The sequence below is a fragment of the Oncorhynchus keta genome, chromosome 12 (genome assembly GCF_023373465.1).
Source record: "Oncorhynchus keta strain PuntledgeMale-10-30-2019 chromosome 12, Oket_V2, whole genome shotgun sequence".
Lineage (NCBI taxonomy): Eukaryota > Metazoa > Chordata > Actinopteri > Salmoniformes > Salmonidae > Oncorhynchus > Oncorhynchus keta.
This window is the reverse complement of record NC_068432.1, coordinates 29,735,778-29,760,397: the sequence shown is the minus strand read 5'-3', so window position 1 is coordinate 29,760,397 and position 24,620 is coordinate 29,735,778. Positions and strand designations below refer to the sequence as shown.

The following is a 24,620-nucleotide window of genomic DNA, read 5'->3' as shown; positions in this document are numbered from 1 at the left end:
CTAACTCTTCACTTTGTGGGCTGTGTCGTTGTTGTGTTTTAGGTAGAAGGTGCAACCTTGCTGTCCCTTTTTGACATACAGCTGTGTGGCAGCAGTGGTGCCACTCAGTAACTCCTGGCCAAGCCAAAGCACTGTTTCAAGGCTCTTGCAGCAGGTGATCTCAATGCTGCCAAAGGCTGTCTCACACATGGTGGCAGCGTCACCTGGCCCTCTTTCTGCTGTCTAATGAGACAAACCAGACCATGCCTGAAAGGAGTAGAGGACAGATGTGCCTGAAACCATCCGCTGAACTCGCAGCACTCCCCGTACTCACACAGTTGCATGTTGGATTCCACCATGTTCTCTACTACAGTTTGGGAGAGCATTTTGGGTCGTATCTCCAGGGGCAACAATTGCAGCATTTTACGATGCCCATACCTGTCGAACCCTAAATGGCAATTGCTCAGTTTCTCCAGGAGTTTCAAATCTTTAAAAGCACCCTCCAATCTGCTACCCTGGAAGACTGTGTCGTTGAAATACAGAGAGTCTGAAGAGTACAGTCTGCCATCTGTTGATGGTAGATACAAAGCCTTGGGAAGTTCTGAGGTCAAATGATTTTCTTCCAATCTCCTAATCAGACAAAAAAGCTGCTCTACAGCACACTTGACAGTTTCCTCCTGATTTGGTTGAAGGATTTGCTTGTCGGTGGAATCTGCATGGATTTCTTGTAGCACGTTGCAGTACTGCTCTGCAGTAGGCTCGTCTTTGATGCCAATTTTCTTGAAGAATTCTGAATACCTAACATCCTTTGGAGGAATGCAATACAAATATGGCCTAAACTTCACGTCGTGAGGCAATACCAGAGCTGTTTGCTTGGTCTTTACAAGAGTAGAATCTTCTTCCACCAGCACCACAGGGAGGTCAGACAACAGCTTGGGGTCAAACTCTATTGTTTGTAGATAGGTGTAAGATGTCCGGAACACTTCAGCTCGGGTTCCAACCAAGTCAGGAGTTTGGCATGGTGACTGACAGATGTTTCTGAGGTTCTCTATCACACGTTCCGGAGGGGGCTGTTCAACAGTGCCTGCTTCTATCATCATTGTTATATGCTTTTCAATAAACCTTCATAAGTGCAGTATTGGCATGGTTGTCCAAATCAGGGACTTGTAGAGATCTTTTCCAAGCAAACAACCTCTGATTGAAACTACAGTCCTCTCTCCAGCAAATGACGGGTGGTAGCTGCACAATCTCTTTTGAATTTCCACAGGAAAAACAAACTTAATGTCAGAAATAATTTTGAGAATGTTTGGTGCTAGCTTTACGTCATCCCTTTTCAAAATAGTTTCAAACAATGTAGACGACTTTAGTTTCAGCTCTTGGAGGCAGGCAGTGACTTTGGCATCCAATTCAATTTTTTGAGCAAACTCAATTATCTCCTCATCTGACACAGTGCACTTCATTTCAAGTTCTTCGAGCAGTTTCCTTGCTTGAACCTTATGAGATATGATCCCTCCATCTGGGAATATTTTCCAGAAGCTTTCTGGCACAAATCTCTCTTGCGGCAGCATGACTTCGTACAACTTCTCATTCTTATCAAAGTAGTAAGAGGCCATCTGCAGATTCCCATTGATGTTCCGAATGAATTTCACATGTTTCATTGTAGAGATGATTTTTTCATGGTACTTGTAGTTGGGTTTTAATTGTAGCAACAACAACAGTTGGACAGAGAGAATAATTTGGTTTTCGTTTAGCTTGTGTAGGAAAGCCAGAATAAACTGTACATAGTACTCCAAATCACTTAAGATTTTAATGCTCAGGTTGTCTGACAAGCTCTCATGTTCATAGTTATATTTGAGGAAGATGTTGTTGTCATCTGCCATGTACAAATCTGGAAAGCTTTCCTTGAACTCTGTTTTGAGGTTGAATACATTTGGTTGTCCATCAATCCGCTGCCGTTTACCCTGTATGGTTTCAAATAATGGCAATGACTTGAGCTTTCTCTGGTAGCCCTGTCTGTTTTTAGATGAGCACATCCCAGACTGCAGAAACTGTAGTAGTTTAATCAACTCATTACTAGACAGATGCCGAAACTCTGAATGTTTCAGCTGGTGGACTTGGTCTAACACAGCACTGCAGTCACTTGTCTTCAAGAGCTCAGGGAGTAGATGTTGATACAGCAGTTGGTCCACATGTCTGAAGAATTGAATGTTTATTTTCATGAGACCAAGTTTCAGGAGGATAGATGACATGTCTTCTTTTGATTCAACGTCAATCACACTGGACATTTTCCTCATTGTTTGGAGAACATGTTTGTTAAGTCTTGGGCACACAACTGGCAAAATAGGGCAGTCAGAGAACAATTCCTTGATGTCCCTCAGAGCCTGATTATCACCTTCACCCTTCTTAGCTGCTAATTTGACTTGACCATCAAAGAATTTCCAAAGCGCTTTCAGCCATGAGAGCATTGTCTCGTCTGGTACATGTAACCTACTGTGTGGATCAGTTTCACAGTTTTGAAGGAGTTGCAGAAGTATAGGTTTCAAATACTTAACTGTGACTGGAATTGTCAATTTCTCAAGAAAGTTCCCATCTTCTAGAACCTCAACATGATTGATGTTGTTTGTGTAATCAGCAAAATCCTCTTGATGTCCATGGAACAATCCGTAAAATGTTGACAGAAGCTTGGGAGACTCAGGATCAAACACTCTGAGAATCTGATCTTGAGTGAGAAGGAGTGGAAGTCCACTGAGTGATCTGGAATGCTTTTTGTTAGCAGCTATTTGAAGTCCGCTCTCTGAACTGGAAGTGTTCTTGCTAACTACAACATCTTCGATACAGTACTCCAAGAGCTTGGAGCATCTCTCTTTGTCTTTGATCAAAGTCTGCCCAATGGGTAGAGGTAAACCCATTTCAGTTTGAGTTGGATCATTCAGTGGTTTCTTCCTCAGGTAGTTTCCCACCGTCAAAGGACTGACTCTTTCCACATCAATTCCAGCTGTTTTGAAGCAGGTCCATATTTTTGTCATCTTTGTGGATGAAGGAACCAACTGCATTCCAATATCTTCTAAAATAGAAAATGATACGCTGTTCTCCATGCTTGTTAAATGAGGAGTGTCAGTTGGTACTGTCTTTCTCACACTTGACCAGTCAACAGTGCACTCCTTTACATTTGTCAGGTGTGTCATTGACTGGGGTTGGACTTGACAAGTTGATCTGCGTAGTACTGGAAAAACACAGATTTCTTTTTCATTGACTGACCTGTACACTTCATGAATCATTTCATGCCAATCTTGGCCAATGTCTTTGGTAATTGTGGGGAAGAAGGACAAGTAGGAGCTGTCCAGGACTGAATTAATAAGATGTATGGAATTGGGTTTCACTTTCTTTAGGTTGCAGATGTAATTCAGAAGGCCAGCATAGAGTGGGGCAATGATGTTCCGTTTCAGAGACTCATTCCAATCAGTCTTCAAACTTTTCCCATCCTCTTTCCAGAGTGCCCGTCTGGAAGAATCTACCTGAAAGTGTCCGTTTACATGGAGTGGAAGTCCAGTTCTACCAGGCAAGGGCAGGGAGCAGAACACTTGCCCACTGAAGTCATCCTGTTTACAATGAGAACTTACACATGCTGCCAAAGATGCCTGGGGAACTCTGCCAGTCTCTCCTTTCATATCAGTGTTTCCTTTAAATGAGCCAAACTGTTCTGCAATGATCCACTGGCTTTGCCTTTCATCAGATGATGAAATCTTGATATTGTAAATGGCTTCATGTGGTGTTGTTGGTCCATCAGACAACAGGGACTGTTGTACGTGGTTTTGGAAATGAACCTTTTCTGCATGACTCTTCTCAGAAATACTTTTTTCAATCGAGAAAGTAATTCTAAGCGTTCCTGTGTTTGTGTTGATTTCATGATTTCATGGAACTGTACTTTCCTGATGTTCTTCAAGAAGAGAATCAATCCCTCAGGGTCTTCACGGAGAGCAGAAGACAGTTCATTGATATCTCTGTCATTGACAACATTGTTTGATATCTTTGAGGTTTTTGCCATGGCACACAACCTGATAGGCAACCTAAACATGGTGCCTTTTTTCAAGAGCGAATTCGTTTGGGAGAAATGTATTGTAAACATCCATGAAGGTGTTCTTCAATTCGTTCTTCAGAGTGTACTTGTGACCAGGTGATTCTCGTGATCCACCTTCAACATACTTCAGATTGGGATCAGATATGCAGAGCCATTTGTCACCGGTTAGGATCGAAGGACAGTCAGTCAGGTGGTAGACTGAGTTAAATCCAAGTCCATATTTTCCAGTTTTCCCTGGAATGTTGTGCTTTCCACCTTCTCCCAGCTGTTGAATGCCTCTCAGATCAGCTTCAGAAAATACCTGGTTGTTGTACACACACAGTGCTGGGCCCTGCAGTGGATGCCTACACATTTCCAGAGCTCTTTGAAACTGGACAAGGAAGGACATGAAGATACGGTTTAGCCTCAAAATTCTCAATTTTTGCCACCGATTTCACATCCACAAATCTGTCTTCAATCAGGATGAAGGGGAATGAGTGTGCCCTCTCAAAAATGGCTGTGGATTCCTTGCAGCCATTCATTCAAAAATCTGTAGCATTCAAGGGCAATGTTGAAAAGCATCTGTTTGTCAAATGTTTGTGTGTGCTTGGATGCTTCCTGCAGCTGCTGAAGAACTGTCTCAAGTGAAGGGCTTTCACAAAGTCCCAGTATGCGTAGCACTGCATCATCACTGTGTATTTTCAAAATTGAAGAGTCTACCACAGACTGTGTCATGTCAACTAGAAGGCGACATCAGTCACTGTAAATGTCAGTAGGCTTTTGAAGCCTGACTGCTCCATCTTTACCTTCCCATGTATTCACTGGAGCACATGCTGGAATGAACTCTGTGTTTCTCAGAGTCTCCCAGTGAGGTGAGGCTTTATCCTGTAAGGAGTCCCTCATCAGCCCCAGGATGCAATGAAGATGCTTGTATGCTTTCCCTTTTTCTTTTTGCCAAATGCTGGCAATGGTCTCTGCTCTCTCTGTGATGTCCTCCAAAAGGAGATGGTTACTCAGCATCCCCAGTTCTGACAGACGTTGAATCCTTTTAGAGGAACAGAAGTCATTTTTGGTCCCCCCAAGGAACCGTCCTTCCTCTTGCTCAAACAGAAGCATGCTACTTTTCCAGGGGGATTCACAAGTTTTTTGATGAACTGGAGTTGTCCACTTTTCTTTGTAGGAATGCATGGGTAGCTCCTCAGTAGATTGTCAATGGCATCGTCATTCAGGTCAATAGCATGCAGTACAAGAGCGTTCCTACTCTTCTGGTCCATAGTGCTCAGGTTGTTGAATACCACGTTTTGGTAAAATGTTTCCCAATCAAATGTTCTCTGATTTAGAATCGTATCAAAGTCGGTCTGTATGAAGCTCTGTCTCACCCACGATGGCAGTGGGACAACATGATAAGATGCATTTGGAAACCTTTGACAAACCTTCATTGCAAGCTCTCCTACAGCTTTGTCCTCTTGAATGGTTGGGTGCAGAAATCTGGCATTGCACATTGAGCACCAGTTGTCCCCGTCACTGAAGAGCTCCAGAGCTTTGCCAGAGAAGTGCTGAGTGATGGCAAAGTAAAATTCATCAACCAGGGGTTTGAAGGTCTTGCTCACATTCTTTTCATTGGGCCAAAAGGTGTAGTACGGGTAACGTTGAAGGTCTCCATTTTTTGACATATTCTTCAACACTAGTAGTGTAGTGACATATGCAGTTGTAACAGCATCCTGCAGGAGAGCTCTATTCCAGTCATATTTCACTCCACTCTCCCACAGACCTCTCCGATTAGAGGTCACAGCAAAGGATCCATTCAGGTTCACCGGGAGCCCTGTGGCAACAGAGAGGGGGAGGAAGCTGAAAGCCTGGCCAACTTGTTTGGTGTCTCCTGGGACCCATTTCCCAGTCTGTGGTTCTTTGTTTAATGGTACAGCAACACCTCCTATTGGCAAGGAGAACACTGTATGCTTGTTGTCTGTCTGGACCATTTGTAAAGAATTTTGTGTCCCAAAGCAATTGTATAGAAGCCAAAACTGGACATCAGATCCATCACAATGTTGTTGAGTTAGTTCTGCTATGTTGGCGCTATGGCAGTCAATGACCTCTTGGCATTTCGCATATTGCTTCATCAGAGATTTCAGAGCATCATTCTGCATCGTTCCTGGAGGAGTGTCCTCTGGAATCTTGAATGTGCTCACAACTTTTCTGGTGGCAGTGAAAAGCGTCTCAATTTGGTCATCTTGAGGAGGAGTGGAACCGTCGCTCGGGAGGTTTTGAAGAGATACCATCTTGATGTTCTTCAGAAAGAGGAGATGAGTTTGTGAGTTGATCAGTTTCTGTTGAAATTTCACTATGCCATCGCTGTCATACACATTTCCGCTGATTTCTGACTTGACAGCCTCCTCTCGTGTCCGGAAAGGTAGTTTAATGAGCGTGCCCTGGTAGAATTTCTGAGTGCTCTTTTTTGAAAGATTGCAATCAAAAATGCGCTCATATGGTCTGAATTGTCCAGGAAACCTGTGCAGAAGCTGCTCCCGAGATAAGTCCAGTTTGATTCCAGTATTTGCATGTGCTTTTGCAGGTGTGTACCATTTGGGTCAAGTATCAGAAGCCCCTTGCCACTGAGGATTGAAGGAATATCAGTCACATGGTACACAGCATTAAATCCAAGTCCAAACTTCCCTATTTTTTCAACCTTGTTTTCTTTTGAGGCAGATCCGAGTTTGACAATGTTTTTCCAATCATCCTCAGTGAAGAGCTCGTCGTTGAAGGCCCAGAGACATGGTCCCTGACAGAGGGACATGCCTTGGTCTATGAGGCTGTCCGCTGGGTCTTTGTGGTCTCTGAAATCCACCATGAACTTACAGGTGTTTGCTCCAGCATCTTCTGCATTCTGAATGAGCTCTTTGAATATGTCATTCTCTTCATCATACTCCTTCAGGATGTTCTTGATCCTCAGAGTTATGGGTTCTGACTGCCCACACTGCTCTATTCCAATTAACTCTGGAGGTTGCAGAGTAAATCTCTGACTCCCTGCCATGACCGGCACAGGGATATTGACCTTGACGGTCTTCTTCTCTCTCCACATCCAGTTCAGAATGGCTATTGACACTTTCAGCTCTGAGGGTTCGCCAAATGGTTGGGACCTTTCTTCAATGGTCTGTTTGATGTCATGAAGGATGCCCTACAATGCTCTTGTACTCCGAATGTCGTATCTCCTCTGGCTTATAGAAACTTTTCCGCTTGTTCTTTTCTTTCGTGATGCAAGGATTCTCACAAGGGACCCACTGCAGCTGTGAGAGGTGCTGCAGCTGCTGATGAGAGAACTGGGAAAGCAAGTCATTGTCATTCAATAGTCTTTGAAGTGCTTCTGCCTTTTTGAAAGCCCTTTGTGAGTGAACACGTGATTTCTCAATATGGGTGGCAATATGCAACACGTTGTCTGCTGAGACTTCCATTTCCTTTGTATGCAATCCAATACGTGTTAAGCCGTCAAGCATCTCTGGAGAGTCTGGGTGAACACAGCTGGAGGGAAAAAATCTCTTTCAAAAAGGACTTGGAAGGTTTTATTGTTTGGATCAAAAATGCTGGAAGTCTTCTTCAATTTTCCATCTACTTCGATGAAGCTCAAATCCTTACATTTTCTGTACAAGGTCCCATTCTGTAAGAAGAGGATACTGCCATGCTGTAAAATCCAGGTCATGATTCTCTCAGTCTCTTGTTTCTTGAAAGACTTCCTCTCAACTCCATCAACCAAATAAATGGCCACCTGGGCGGTCTCCAGGAGATCAACCTTGAGCAACAATAGGAGCTTGCGATCAGCCTCAGTTGCACACCGGACAATGGAATGCAGCATGGGGAGCTCTGTGGGGAGAGCTGGGGTGGAACTCAGAACCACCGCCTGCTTGGATAGGGCGGCAACGTATTCTCTGGCCATTGATTGGAAGAGAGGCATCTTTGAGAGCAGATCTCGCTCCTGGACTGTGAGAGGATTCAGATTAGATAGGTAGGCTTTGAGTTCTTCTTTCTCATGGTGAGGAGCAGAACTGATTCCACTGATGACCTGACTGGCAGCTAAGTTCATGAACACCTGTAGAATGTTCTGAGGCGATGGTGGTAGTACGTACGAGTCAAGATCTCGGTGCTTCAGGCATTTATCTCTGTTCACCACTGTTCCCCCAACACTATTTATCACTTTCTCGATTTTGTCTGATAAGATGGTTTGTTTGCTTTCCCGAAAAATTGTGGTTGGATTCTGTTGTAGTCTTGCAAGTTTGACAGACTGGCTAGTATCGTGAAGAGGCTCGATGGGTATCAGTGGCATGCATTCAAAACATCTCCGATATCCCCAGTGAGTGTTGAGACATTTCCAGAACTCTCTGAGCCACCTCAAGGGTGGGTGCTGGCCACTCCCTACCTTCCAGGTGACATGACCATCTGTCTGTTCCCAGTCCTTTGGGAGACTCTTCTTGGCAAATGTAGCCACGATGTCAGCATCCACATTGAATACGTTGAATTTCTCTAAAATGACAGAGATATGGCAATAATAACCATGTAAAAAACATGCAGGTATTTGCAATTCCACAAACCTTTCAGAATTTGTACAATATTGAACAATATATTATCTTACTTGTTTTAGCTAGTTGCCTCAAATGGTGGATGCTAGTGTCGCTGAGATCATCCGGCAGAAACAGGGCTTTGTAACCTGGCAGCAGCACTCTGAATGATGAGAAGACTTGTAAATTGTTTATTGAAAAAAAGGCATGGATTATCCCTGTGAAAAATACTGCACTGTATATTTAGATTATTAAGAATTTACATTGGAAATGAATCATTGTCAATAAGAGCAATGTCCTTCTCTTCATTTGTGAATGTTTTGAAAGTCCTGTCGCTGAGAGGCAGCATCTTCAGATCCCTGAGGTTGTGGTATTTCTCATCGCTCAAGATGAACTGCAGCAGAGACCGTTTGTCATCGATGGAGAGGTTGGACATGGCATCTCTGTGGAGAACACCCCTTACAAGAGCTGGAGTCACCCATTTCAGAGTGTTACGGTTTGGGAAAGCCTGCTGGACAGCTCTGGAGACATGATCTGGGAAGGTGACAAGCTTTTCTCCTCCTGCAATCAAGGTCCTGGTCACGGCAGCCATCATTTCAGATGCCTTGGGGTCATTGGATGGACACACAGACTCGGCAGGAGAAACAAACTGTTTTTTGTCTTCAGCTAGAGAGAAGACCGCAGTGTTCTGTCTAAACAGACGTTGTAGAATGTCCTCAGCAATCCCATGCCATTTGTCTCTGGTCTGACTGAGGTCTGGCCAGATCTTGTACACAGCTGAGACGGGGAGTGTGGTGGTCTTGGCTAGGTTGGTGGCATCCTGCAGCATCAGGAGGTATGTGTGAGGGAGAACCTCCTTCACCAGCAGCTCGTTCCACATTGCAGCTTCATCATACTTCTGGTCTTCCTCCTGCCACTTGATGTGTCTTCTGTTGTCAGTGAGGCCGAAGCAGGCATTCACATGGACCGGGAGTCCAGTCTTGTTGGAGTCCTTGTTAGGAAGGGGCTGGAAGCAGCTCAGTCTGCGCTCAGTCAGGACATTCTCCTGGCCACACGGAAACGCCAAATCAACATGAGGGCGGAAACTTAGCTTCTTGGCAAGTGAATCTAGCTTTGGTACATTTCCGTCTTTCATGCAACATGTTGTCACAAGCCACCTGGTCTTTGTCTGTTGGAGGTATGGTTTTGGGATGGTTTTGAAGCAGGTTGAGCCCTTGATGTTTGAATCACTCCTGGGCCTCAGAGTTGGATCAGCTGTGGGACTGGATGAGCTCACTGAGAGCCGGGTGTTGACGGACAGGTTCGTGTTAATGTGCTGCAAAGAGACTGATGACACGTTCCTCAGGAACAGAGGGATTATGTCTGCATCTGCAATGGAGCTCTCGAAAAGCTGAACTACTTTGTGGTAGTCATACAGGTTATCTGAGATCTCTGAGGCCTCACTGCGCAGAGGAAACCTAAAGAGTGTCCCTTTAAAGTGCTACTCCTCCTGGATGATGTCATTCCATCTCTGGCCACTGACTAGTTCGACAACATCTCTGAATGGTTGGAACTGATCCTGCAGATTCAGGAGAGTTATCTGGTCTTCCTTGTTCTCCAGACACCACCGGAAGCCTCCATCCTCCTCAAACAGCTTGTCCTGAGCATCCAGGAAGCCCAGGTACTTGGAACTGAATATGGATGGCACATCTAGAAATGATCAGATGATCAGTATGAATGAAATGCTGTAAATCTTCCTGTGTATAATATAGGTTTCCACACTATAGTGGGGCAAAAAAGTATTTAGTTGGCCACCAATTGTGCAAGTTCTCCCACTTAAAAATACGAGAGAGGTCTGTAATTTTCATCATAGGTACACTTCAACTATGACAGACAAAATGAGAAGAAAAAAATCCAGAAAATCACATTGTAGGATTTTTAATGAATTTATTTAGAAATGATGGTGGAAAATAAGTATACAGTTACTACTGTTGTATTTGGCACATGTGACAAAAATTTGATTTGACATATCTTACATTACTCATATCATATGTATATACAGTATTTTATACCATCTATTTCTTTAATTTTTTTATTTCACCTTTATTTAACCAGGTGGGCTAGTTGAGAACAAGTTCTCATTTGCAACTGCGACCTGGCCAAGATAAAGCATAGCAGTGTGAACAGACAACACAGAGTTACACATGGAGTAAACAATTAACAACAAGTAGCACCTTGCCTATGCTGCTCGGCCATTGCTCATCCATATATTTATATGTACTTATTCTCATTCACCCATGTGTCTTTAGTATCATTAAAGGTGAACACTGTTATTTTATCAAATCAAATCTCTAATTATCATTACCTAATTAAACTAATCATGTAAATTTAAGTAACTAGGAAGTCGGGGCACCACAGAAAATGTTCAGATTAAAGTTATAATTTTCAGAATATAACACTTCAGATATTTTAATATCTGATCAATTAGTCTTCTATTAATTAATTATTATTATTACCTTCGTCAGTCTCATCTGAACATCGTAAAATGTTGGTTATATGCACGAAACCCAGCCTTTACTATAAATCGTCCTTACACCAATTGGCTCACTTATTTAATTACTAACTAATTAAACAATTACAGAATATACAATACATAATAACATTATACCATCCCTAGTGGACTAAACAAAAACAGTTTGGTTATAACAATAGATTCAGAGAAGAGAAGGGGTTTTGGAAGGAAGGCTAAGAAACATGAGTCTCTATTGGACCTGGGAAGATATTCTCACATAAATACATATGCCACTAACGATAGCTCATTCGGAAAAGCAATGCATTGCATTTATGTGAAGCTGGTTTCGATTGTTGAGTTGGTGATGTGAGGCTCTAGTTTGCCCAGTCTATGTCGCCATGTTCTTTGTGGAATCTTCCGGGTCGTCGTGTGAGAGGTTCACGTGGTCTGAGAGGTTCATCTCTCTCTGGAGATTCATCTACGTCAGTCAGTGTTCTCGTATTAGATTTGCTACCTTTCCAGCTACAGTCTGTTAGGCTGTCATCTAGGACTCACTTCTTGAGCGATCATTAGTTCAGAGTTCATACCATTTCACGTGTATAGCAAGCTCCCACGTTTCCTGGCCTGTATTTTTGACATTAGAATTAGCCCTTTTAAACGTGAGGACAAATCCTTGCGGTATTCGGAACTTGAGTGACTTTTTGTTATGTAGAGTGGATATTCAACTATTCTCCACCACAGCTCACGATGGGGTTTGCTTAATTCAACATGAATTGGGTCACTGGGGCTCTTATAGAAATGTCGAAATAATTTCCAACCAATGCCAATTCACTTGGGTGTGGCTACTGACTTAGTTAAACTTTACAGGGAAGACGATTTTCTCATTTTAAAAGTTATCATTTCGCAAATAGTTTCATCTTTACTCATTCATTTTATACAATAATTAGATGCAAACCTCATAACTGAGGGACCTGTATGAACAGAGTTTGGGTAATGTAGCTGTATTGCCTATCATGAGGTCACAAACATGAAACAAAATGGACCGGGTCGTAGCTGGCTTCTCCACCGACCGTTTACACATTCTCCAAAATAGGAGTGGTTGTTCAATTCTCAAATTCTGGGACGTAGTAAAATTGGGCGGGAGAATCCCTTTGTCTTACTGTGAAATGCTCTCTCAATTACATGGTCAGGGAGTCTCTCTGTGGTATTTATGACGTGGTTGTAAGGTCGTAAAACTGCCCGTAAAAGTTACTTGTTAGATATTACTGCACTGCCGGAACTAGAAGCAGAAGCATTTCGCTACACTCACATTAACATCTGCTTACCATGTGTACGTTACTAATACAATTTGATTTGAACAGGTTGACCCTCCTTTGGCAGCAATAACCTCAACCAAACGTTTTCTGTAGTTGCAGATCAGACCTGCAAAAAGGTCAGGAGGAATTTTTCCTCTTTTCAAAACTGTTTCAGTTCCACAATATTCTTGGGATGTCTGGTGTGAACTGCTCGAGGTCATGCCACAGCATCTCAAATCAGGTTGAGGTCAGGAATGACTGGGCCACTCCAGAAGGCGTATTTTCTTCTGTTCAAGCCATTCTGTTGTTGATTTACTTCTGTCTACTTTTCTGTTTACGGTTCTGTTTACTTTTGTTGTCCTGTTGCATCACCTAATTTCTGTTGAGCTTCAATTGGCGGACAGATAGTACATTCTCCTGCAAAATGTCCTGCAAAATGTCTTGATAAACTTGGGAATACATTTTCCCGTCGATGATAGCAAGCTGTCCAGGCCCTGGGGCAGCAAAACAGCCCCAAACTATGATGCTCCCTTCACCATAGTTTACAGTTGGGATGAGGTTTTGATGTTGGTGTGCTGTGCCTTTTTTCTGCACACACAATGTTGTGTTCTTTCCAAACAACCCAACTTTAGTTTAATCTGAATATTTTGGCAGTAGCGCTATGTAACATCCAGGTGCTCTTTTGCGAACTTCAGATGTTCTTTTTGAACAGCAGTGGCTTCTTCCATGGTGTCCTCCCATGAACACCATTCTTGTTTAATGTTTTATGTATTGCAGACTCGTCAACAGAGATTTTAGAATGTTCCAGAGATTTCTGTAAGTCTTTAGCTGACACTCTAGGATTTTTCTTAACCTCATTGAGCATTCTGCTTTGTGCTCTTGCAGTCATCTTTGCAGGAAGGCCACTCTTATTAGGGAGAGTAGCAACAGTGTTGAAATTTCTCCATTTGTAGACAATTTGTCTTAACGTGGACTGATGAACATCAAGGCTTTTAGAGATACTTTTGTAACCCTTTCCAGCTTTATGCATGGCAACAATTCTTAATCTTAGGTTCTTCTGACATCTCTTTTGTTTGAGGCATGGTTCACGTCAGGCAATGCTTCTGGTGAATAGCAAACTCAAATTTAGTGAGTTTTTTTTAATGGGGCAGGGCAGCTCAAACCAAAATCTCCAATCTCGTCTCATTGATTCAACTCCAGGTTAGTTGACTCATGACTCCAATTAGCTTTTGGAGAAGTCATTAACCTAGTGGTTAACATAACTTAAACATTCACAGTGTAGGTTGGAAAAAGTATGTATTCAATATAGACAAGAAAAATACAATAATTTGTGTGTTATTAGTTTAAGCACACTGTGTTGGTCTATTGTTGTGACTTAGATGATGATCAGGTCAAATTGTATGTAAAATGTATGCAGAAATCCAGGTAATTCCAAAGGGTTCACATACTTGTTCTTGTCACTGTAGATCCATGCGCTGTGTTATGGATTTTAGCATATCAACCACACCTTGTGAAATACAGTAGCTATTGCATGCTCATTGTTTGATTCTTTATGGTGATAAAAATACTTTGGGGTTCACCTGTCATGTGGTAGACAGAGTTGAATCCAATCCCAAACCTGCCAACTTTGTTTGGATCTTTGCGTTTGATGCTCCGGCCTGTGGTCGTGATTCCCTCCCAGTCCTCTGCTGTGAACTCTGCATTGTTGAAGGCATACAGTGCAGGACCTGGTCACAGACAGAACTACAGTCAGTTATTCATACACATTAGGACCTGCTGACAGACAAGACAACAGTCAGATATTCATATACTGTAATGTTCTGTATTTATTTTCTTAGTCAACCTTGTGTTCTGTTTCTGTGTTCTTGAACGTAGCCCTGTCTCTCATTTTTGTTCATTGATTCCACCTGTTAGTTACTCACCTGGTTTCATCAACTCCTTATTTAGTTCAGTTCATTCCGTTCGTGCCTTTGTGAGGTATTGTTCGTTTTGACTCTATTAAGCCTTTTCCTAGCTCATTTGTGAGAACCAGTTAGCCTTCAGTCCTTGCTTTGATTCACCTGCCTGTTTGCCTACCTGTGTATGACCATTGCCTGCCTATGACCACGATTCCTACCTTCTGCGAAGGTGAAATAAACACCTGCCGCACTCTGCACGTGAATATACACCTTTTTCTCCCTGAGTATTCATTACATATACATTAGGACCTGCTGACAGACATGACAACAGTCCAATATACCAATATTTTTTATTCAACCAAATCAAGTGATGGGGCACCGCTACACCAGATTGAAAAGTACTGGGGCAAGTGCCAGGTTTACACATTACATTGTTGGGAGCATATAAAGTGTGGTACTTTTTTTCCCTAATGCCAGATTGCCACACATTTGCTGGTGGCTCTGTGTGAGCCAGAGAGAGAATGTTTCCTGATGCTCAGAGCAAGTGACCACTAATATTTCTGCATTCCAGCATGATGATTAAAATTCTAAATCAAAGCGGTATACTATAAATGAGATTTGACGAGTTAGCGAGATAACTTTGGTCCACTCGGAGTTCAACTCTGGATAACCAGTGGCTCAACTTTTAGCCAGGTACATTTCTATGGCAACAAATCCTTCAGAACTAACCTGCTCCAAGGCAGGCTAAGGGCTAACTCCATTTATCCTGAATGAAGGACCATTGTTATTCCATTCCCTCCATCTCGCAAGGATTGTGTCATCATCCCCTTCATTTGAGGAAGACAACTGACAAAATATTGTGTAATGTTTTTTTTGTGTTAAAAAAATAGTCATGTTAAAATACCTATCACATTACACATTTAGTAATGACAGAATGCATTTGAAACTTCAGCACAGTATTACTTTTGTATGAATTAATACAATTATTTTATCGATAGGAGTGTGAAAAAAGGTGCTCGTGCATTGATAAGTACACCAAAGCTAACAAAAAAGACAGCATTAACAATACGTAATAAAATAAAGAAGGCACTTCTAACAGTCTATTTCATACCATAGCCTGCTGAATCTTCAAGATAACTTTTTTTTCATTTTGATTTCAGTACAAATGAAAAAAAGTGGCACTGACTCACCCATGAATTGACGTTTCAATTTAGAGTTTGGCATTCGACTAGCCACGTGCGACATGAACGAGCAGTTACTGCCCAGGCTTGAGTAAGAGGCAGGTACACAATCAATATCCACCTTCATAACATGGATGAAGCCTGAGCTGGAATGTGAAGCTAACAGAAGCTGGCTAGCTTTAAAAACCCTGAGTATATCTAGCTTGCATAGTAGTATACACATTAATCTGGGCACGTTGCCCTGCTGTTAATCTGATGTTGTGGAAAACCCTTACTACATTTTCTGCCTAGCAGTCAGCATGCAATGAGACCAAGTCAGCCTCAGACATATAGATTGATCTGTATTTTATTAATTTCTGATGTATGTATTAGTGTTGTAGTGTAATGTTGAAGTAAAATGGACATTTCATAAACCACTGTTAAAGAGAAAATTCACCATGTTGGCTGTCTAATCAACAGTGAGCCCTTGTAATGTAAGGTTCAATTTCAAGTTATTTATTTTGGGTCGTTCCATATGATTTCAATCACTTCGACTGCATCCCTTGTGATTTTAAAGAAACCTTTCATACATACAGTGCATTTGGAAAGTATTGTTACGTTACAACCTTTTTTCTAAAATGGATGAACAAAAAAAATATTCCTCAATCTACACACAATACCCGACAAAGACAAAACAGGTTTAGACATTTTTGCAAATGTATAAAAAATAAAAAACAGAAATACCTTATTTACATAAGTATTCAGACCCTTTGCTTTGACACTCAAAATTGAGCTCAGGTGCATCCAGTTTCCATTGATCATCCATGTTTCTACAACTTGATTCCACTTCAATTGATTGGACATGATTTGGAAATGCACACACCTGTCTATATAAGTTGACAGTCCATGTCAGAGCAAAAACCAAGCTATGAGGTCGAAGGAATTGTCCATAGAGCTCCAAGACAGGATTGTGTCGAGGCACAGATCTGGGTAAGGGAACTAAAACATTTCTGCAGCTTTGAAGGTCCCCAAGAATACAGTGGCCTCCATCATTCTTAGATAGAAGAAGTTTTGAACTACCAAGACTCTTCCTAGAGCTAGACTCCCGCCCAAACTGAGCAATCGGGGCAGAACGGCCTTGGTCAGGGAGTCGACCAAGAACCCGATGTTCACTCTGACACAGCTCCACCTCTGTGGAGATGGTTGTCATTCTGGAAGGTTCTCCCATCTTTACAGCACTCAACCAATCAGGCCTTTATGGTAGAGTGGACAGACAAAAGCCACTCCTCAGTAAATGGCACATGACAGCCCGCTTGGAGTTTGCCAAAAAGCATCTAAAGGACTCAGCAGCAGGGACTGGGAGAATATTGATTGAGGAAAAGACGAAAGGAGCAAAGTTGCAGACACTTGTAATATTTTTTCTATGAATAAATATTTGTATCTACACTGACTCATTTTATTCCTGACACTTGTTATTTACATGTCTGTTCATAGACACATTGCATTGTGATTTACTTTCAGAAGCAAGATAAATGTTTGTGTGCTGAAAAAGCTGTTGTCATTTCTTCATCTCAATACAAGGTGTTTCACGTGCTGGCAATGTAGATTTGTGGCTTCTACTTGTGTGGTATAGTTCAATCTAAATTCATGTACAAAGACATCATAGAATCAGGTTTAATTTTATTAAGATGAAACGGTACATTTTAGTACTTTGGCTGACAGTGCAGACAAATAACTGAGTCTATATGCATCCATCAAGGCGTGCGTGAGCATTCCAAATGAAGGCCTATTCTACATGATTTGCTGGCGTTGGGTTGAGTTGTCTTCCTGCCATGGCACACGTCCAGGGGGGAGAGGAAGTAGTCCCTAAACTTGTTTCACTTGCAAGCCATGTCGTCCTGGAACGAGAGAGTCTCCTTGCCTCTTGGAGATGGTTGTGGCAGGCAACAACACTTCTCAACTCTCCAGGTTGGTAGTTGCCATAAGGGAGGGGCGTGTCAGCAAAAGCGGGAGGCAAGTATCTTGTGTTCAGCTCATGAGCTTCATCTGTGGAGGACAGGAAGTTGTGAGCCACACTTGCCTTCACAATGTCCTTAGTCTTTTCAGGTGTACACTCATTTGGACGACCAGGAATCCTCATCCTCGCAGCCATGATACTGAATGCATTCTCTATGACTCTCCGACAACAAGTGTGGCAGTAGTTGTAGGTATGCCCAGGTTCATTGAGATGGACACCTGTGATAAATAAATAAAACAGATCTGATCCCTACACAGGCTCAAGGGGGACCTGGGAGGGCTGGTCTTCTGGAGCCGATGTAAAATCCATGAGTGCCAAAAACTTTTCTGTTGCAGCCACAATAACGTCTAGTTTCTTCGACTTCTTTGAGACTTGTGCTGTACAGTTTATAACTGTGGCAATGAATGCAACAAAATCCATATTTTTAATACACTGAGTATCTTTTGTCTGACAGCAAACATTTACTACAGGCTGTGGTGTATCCACTACCATCTCTTCACTAGCATCACATGTTTTCTCAATTATTTTAATCGCCTCCACATAGGAGATTTGATTGACCGCTCTAACTTGCCACCTCAATTTCCTTCATCCTTTCAGGGCACTCTAGGAACTCATTATCCCCACCACAATTGCAACACAGTAGTCAATCTACGCACCTTTCTTCAGTATACTCTGTTCGTCTGCACACACTTGAAACATGGCCAAATCCTTTACCATTCTTACAGTGCAGGGGTTTGGGGACGAAAGTTCTTATGGCGTATCTTACATAACCAAGCTTCACATCCGTAGGTATTGTCGTGGAAATATTCGCTCAATCCTATTTCTAAGGTACCGGAACTTTTGAATTGAAATAGACTTCATTACAAAGTAACAAGCCGAGCTGGCCCATGGACAAACTGCCGGACTCATTCTCAGTCCACTCCTTTTATACAGTTTCATGCGTATTCAAGTTTCATAGTCCCTCCACATTATGCAAATAACCATATCCCCTCGGCTTTACTCCACCATTGTTTCCAAATCTAAGTTATTTCCTCTGGGCGGGGTTTCCGCTCCCCTCTAGTTCTTTGGATCAATTATATTGGTGCCGCGCCTATACATTATTTCCAAGAAAATAATAACTACAGATGAATATAGGCAATTATAAGATTGCTACATGACATTATTGGACTATAATATTACTATGTGCCATTATAGGATTAAGTACAGATAACTATAGGCCATTATAGAATTATACCAATAAATACACTTAATCCCAGGATTACACATAGTGCCTTTGCCTACCCCTTTAGTGCTATTTAGCCTTTTAACAAGGCACATTCTCTTAATAGAAAACACCCATGGTATTTGCTCTTTATCAAAAAACAGGGCCGACAGACTTTCTTATTTTTCTCCATTCACCCAGCGGGTCAGACGCTGGGCACCAATCACACCACGAATTCAATTCGGGTATTCAACCTGAATACCTGTTGTCACCCCTGAGATGACTCCTTTGAAGGGTGCTCTACTCCAAAGTTCAACACACAAAACTTCTGTTGTCTGGATTATTTTGAGGCTCACTGCAATCTTCCTCTACTCTTCAGAAATACAATTAATCAAAATAAGACCACTCCTGGTCACTCTGACAGACTCCACTTTTCCAAGCACACACTTCACCATTTTCCACACCTCAAACAGGTTTCTCATATGCATCCTTACTCAAACGCATCTCAACAAGAAGCCATCATCATTTACACACGTTTCGTCTAGTCCAATTTGACAATTTCCTTTTTGTTACAGTTTTCAATATTACTGTTGTCCATTCAAACATTCGTCTTCAGTAATTTACACAACACGCTGATAAATTCGAACTCAGCATCCACTTCCGCCATCTTCCCCTCCCAGTCAAGTTTCTCTCTGTGTACACAATTGTATTCTCCCGCCCGTCTGTTCCTTGTCTGGGTGTGTCGTCACTTCCTTGTTTGGTCATAGATGGCTATTACTAACTCATTGCCCTCTACTGTCCCGGGGTAATACCGCCGCTTTCCAGTTTTTTTTCTTCATTAGCCTAGCTAATGTCTTTTTAGGGAGCATGTGAGCACACTCAATCAGTTTGGCTGGCCGGAAGCCAGATGCTCAGAGCACCGTGAGTGACCACAACCACTGTTATCTCGCACTAGACTAACTTCTTGCTAGTTATTTATCATCCCATCCGATTACATAGTACCTGTCTTGACAGCATTAAACTGAGAAGCTAGCTAACTAGGCTAATTGAGGCTAGCCATAATGTTACTGCGCTTCTCACCATCCTACAGTTAGCCTACAAATAACTCTGGATTATAGCCTAAATAGCAGCCTACTGTCACGCCTTGGTCTTAGTATTTGTGTTTTCGTTATATTATTTGGTCAGGCCAGGGTGTGACATGGGTTTATGTTATTGTATTTTCGTATTGGGGTTTGTAGTATTTGGGATCGCGGCTGATTAGGGGTGTTGTATAGGCTTGGCTGCCTGAGGCGGTTCTCAATCAGAGTCAGGTGATTCTCATTTTCTCTGATTGGGAACCGTATTTAGGTAGCCTGAGTTTCGCTTTGTATTTCGTGGGTGATTGTTCCTGTCTCTGTGTAGTTTCACCAGATAGGCTGTAATAGGTTTCACGTTCCGTTTGTTGTTTTTGTATATGTATAAGTTATTTCATGTATCACGATCTTTGTTCATTAAAGACATGAGTAACCACTACGCTGCATTTCGGTCCGACTCTCTTTCGACAAACGAAGAACGCCGTTACACCTACCTGTTGGCTTTTGGTTGTTGTAGCCTTTCTTTTCATTCTGTCATTTTAATTCCATCTTCTATTGATTAGATATACCCGAACTTTCTTGCTACACAAGCATAGCAGCAATGCAATCCTCTCTCTCGCTCTCTCACTGGAAGCACTTGGATCAGAACGCATGCTTTTTTTGTGCATCTTTTTCCAAATCATCAATATAGAGTTGCATCATGCAGCCCTCATGTTTTGATTTCTAAGACATTCCCAGGTTTATAGGCTTATCACAACTAAATAAATAATGGATTTTATTGTGATGGCTATATAAAATGAATTATTTTTTTAAATGTAGATGTTCCAAAGGCATGCTAAACATGTTGGTTAATTAACAGTAAATTACCGTGAGACCAGCACTCATTTGCATGATAATTACCTTCTGACAATATTTCATGACCACCACAGCCCTATCCCCTCCTCAAGAAACCGAAACTCAACCCCTCTGACGTCAAAAACTACAGACCTTATCCCTTCTTTCTTTTCTTTCCAAAACACTTGAGCTGTCTCTGACCAACTCTCTCGCTATCTCTCACAGAACGATCTTCTTAACCCTAACCAGTCAATATTCAAGATGGGTCACGCAACTGAGATGGCTACGCAACTGAAATGGCTCTTCTCTGTGTAACGGAGGCTCTCTGACTCTCTCTCCTCTGTTCTCATTCTCCTAGATCTATCCACTGCCTCCGACACCGTGAACCATCAGATCCTCCTTTCCAAACCCCACACCCCAAAAAGAGTCATTCGTTATGCCACCGCTGGTCTCTTGGCCCTCCCCCCTACGGAAGGGCAGGTCCCGTTCATCCCAGTTCAAGCACGATATCTTAACCGCCATCGATAAGAAACAATACTGTGTCCGTATTCAGTTTTTTTTATTTTTTATTTTTTGCCCCTTTTTCTCCCCAATTTCGTGGTATCCAATTGTTTAGTATCTTGTCTCTTCGCTACAACTCCCGTACGGGGAGAGACGAAGGTTGAAAGTCATGCGTCCTCCGATACACAACCCAACCAAGCCGCCCTGCTTCTTAACACAGCGCCATCCAATCCGGAAGCCAGCCGCACCAATGTGTCAGGAAACACTGTGCACCTGGCAACCTTGGTTAGCGCACACTGCACCCGGCCCGCCAGAGGAGTCGCTGGTGCGCGATGAGACAAGGATTTCCCTACCGGCCAAACCCTCCCTAACCCGGACGCCGCTGGGCGTCCCGGTCGCGGCCAGTTACGACAGAGCCTGGGCACGAACCAGAGTCTCTGATCCACCTCTACGCAGACGACACCATTCTGTATACTTCTGGCCCTTCTTTGGACACCGTGTTAACAACCCTCTCGACGAGCTTCAATGCCATACAACTCTCCTTCCGTGGCCTTCAATTGCTCTTTGATACAAGTAAAACTAAATGCATGCTCTTCAACCGATCGCTGCCTACACCTGCCCGCCTGTCCAACATCACTACTCTGGACGGTTCTGACTTAGAATATGTGGACAACTACAAATAACTATGTGTCTGGTTAGACTGTAAACTCTCCTTCCAGACTCACATCGAAAATCTCCAATCCAAAGTTAAATCTAGATTCGGCTTCCTATTTCGCAACAAAGCATCCTTCACTCATGCTGCCAAACATCCTGACCATCCTACCGATCCTCGACTTCGGCAATGTCATTTACAAAATAGCCTCCAATACCCTACTCAACAAATTGGATGCAGTCTATCACATCCGTTTTGTCACCAAAGCCCCATATACTACTCATCACTGTGACCTGTACGCTCTCGTTGGCTGGCCCTCGCTTCATACTCGTCACCAAACCCACTGGCTCCAGGTCATCTACAAGACCCTGCTAGGTAAAGTCCCCCCTTATCTCAGCTCACTGGTCACCATGCACCCACCTGTAGCATGCGCTCCAGCAGGTATATATCTATATGGTCACCCCCAAAACCAATTCTTCCTTTGGCCGCCTCTCCATCCAGTTCTCTGCTGCCAATGACTCGAACGAACTGCAAAAATCTCTGAAACTGAAAACACTTATCTCCCTCACTAGCTTTAAGCACCAGCTGTCAGAGCAGCTCATAGATTACTGCACCTGTACATAGCCCATCTATAATTTAGCCCAAACAACTACCTCTCCCCCTACTGTATTTATTTAGCTCCTTTGCACCCCATTATTTCTCTCTCTACTTTGCACATTCTTTCACTGCAAATCTACCATTCCAGTGTTTTACTTGCTACCATGGCCTTTTTTTGCCTTTATCTCCCTTATCTCACCTCATTTGCTCACATTGTATATAGACTTATTTTTCTACTGTATTATTGACTGTATGTTTGTTTTACTCCATGTGTAACTCTGTGTTGTTGTATGTGTCGAACTGCTTTGCTTTATCTTGGCCAGGTCGCAATTGTAAATGAGAACTTGTTCTCAACTTGCCCACCTTGTTAAATAAAGGTGAAATAAAATAAATAAATAAATAAATAAAAAGGCTGCTCTGTCCTGGCACCCCAATGTTGGAACCAGCTTCCCCCTGAACCTAGGACAGCAGAGTCCCTGCCCATCTTCCGAATACATCGGAAACCCTACCTCTTCAAAGAGTATCTTAAATAATTTGTCAGCCCCCCCCCCCCCAAAGTTACAATTTGAAAAGAACTAACACTGGCTCGTGACTCTTTTCTCCTTACTAGCTCTGGCTTTGCTGATAGCTACTTTGAGGAAAAATGTGCTTACTATGACTGTGTTATGTGGTTCTCCCACCGAGCTATCTTAAGATGAATGCGCTCTGGATAAGGGTGTCTGCTAAATTACTAAAATGTAAAATAATAGACATTCCCATTCAAGTTGACATTCGACAGTGTTGTGGACCGATTGCCATCTTTCTGATAGTAATTGGAAATTAAAGTTTAATTCAATTTAAATGTCAAATGGTGTACTAGCTGAATTACAGGGATCTGAATGGATAGGTATTTTCTATTAATTCTATGATTGAAATAACACCCACCCTGTATTCATTAGTATGCTGTGTCTCAACCGAAGACAGGCACAATACAAACATTTTCAAGCTACAACATTTGTGAAGATGTGAAAAATCTTAGTTTACGGGTTTGTAGATTATTGACATTAAGGTTTTGAAAAAATTACATTTTTTAAAATATAAAACTGTTTTGCAAGAAATTGTAGAATAGTTTGACAACTCTGTTTGTAAACTTTCAAACGACATCAAACTCAAACCTTCATCTTTTCAGTGATGAAGACATGGAGGTCTCTTGGTAGGCAAAACAGGTCAACTTTGTTTTGGCATTCAGATCCAAAAGGTCACTTTCTGACCACTTCCACCATGTGCAAACATGTATGAAAGGTTTTGTTCAAATCAAAATGGGTGCAGATATGTAATGACCCTCTTCAATCTTCCACAAATATGAAACAACCCTACCTTGGTACTTTCCCAAACCTTCAGTCTTGAGGCTCTGGCTGCCGTAGCATCTCTCATCATGGAGGAACACCACGTCCGACGCCCCGGCATCATCAGCATTCTGGATAAGCTCCTGGTCACAGCACAGATAGGGGTAGGGACGTTTACATAGGTTCCTTTAACTTGGATAGTACATTGGGCTATGGCAAACTTATACAATACAAGATCTTCACACTACTTCTTTAAATCTAGTGGCTTTAATGGCATTTACCGTAAGTGTACAGAATGAACAGATGACTACATGATTGATTGATTATCAAAGTCACCTTTAATATCTGTCCTCCATCAGGGTACCTCCGCAGGATGTCCTTCAGGTAATCAATAAAATGGGGAACTGTTGCAGCAAATGAATTTCTAAACCATAGGAAGTGAAGAAGTTGGATAGTTTAGTCAAAGACATTACAGTATGAAGATAGGCTAAAACTGTTTCTCCAATAGAAATCCCTGATCACACTTGTAGGCGATGTCATGGCGACGTTGGCTAGCTAAACTCATGCGTAGAAACACGTCTTGGGTCTAACGTTCGTCGTCTCATGCAGAACTGCGCATGTGCAGGCAATCAAAGGCATTCCTTCAATAGTGTAACGAACCTGGGTTATTAACGCGGTAATCGACCCTGCCGCACGAGCGTGCTTTTGCGGCACAGGCGATAGCGCGCCGGACTTCGGGCTCGAAGGTTCGAGACCTGCTCTCTGCTGTTTCATTACATTGATCGGACCTTGCATCCACGACAGTGTGTGTGCTTGGCCGGTGAGCGCGTTCTTGTAAGACGTAGAGTCGCAGGCTAGCGCGAGGACGCGCTCTTTGAAAGGAGAGAGTAGTGTTACGACCCTGGGTTTATAAGCGCGGAAATCGAGCATGCTTTTGCTGCACAGTTGATAGCGCACCGGACCTCGGGCTCGATGGTCCGAGACCTGCTCCAT

At 42.6% G+C, this 24,620-nt stretch overlaps 1 protein-coding gene across 1 annotated transcript; it reads right to left on the bottom strand.

The window, feature by feature from the left end:
• LOC118391798 (sacsin-like) lies at positions 1-24,620 on the bottom strand. The gene is given in 11 exon segments (XM_052457566.1): positions 1-222; positions 5,470-6,596; positions 6,599-7,107; positions 7,211-7,527; positions 7,530-8,548; positions 8,658-8,746; positions 8,847-10,272; positions 13,950-14,096; positions 23,659-23,770; positions 23,964-24,051; positions 24,361-24,620. Coding segments are annotated over 11 exon segments (5,316 nt in total).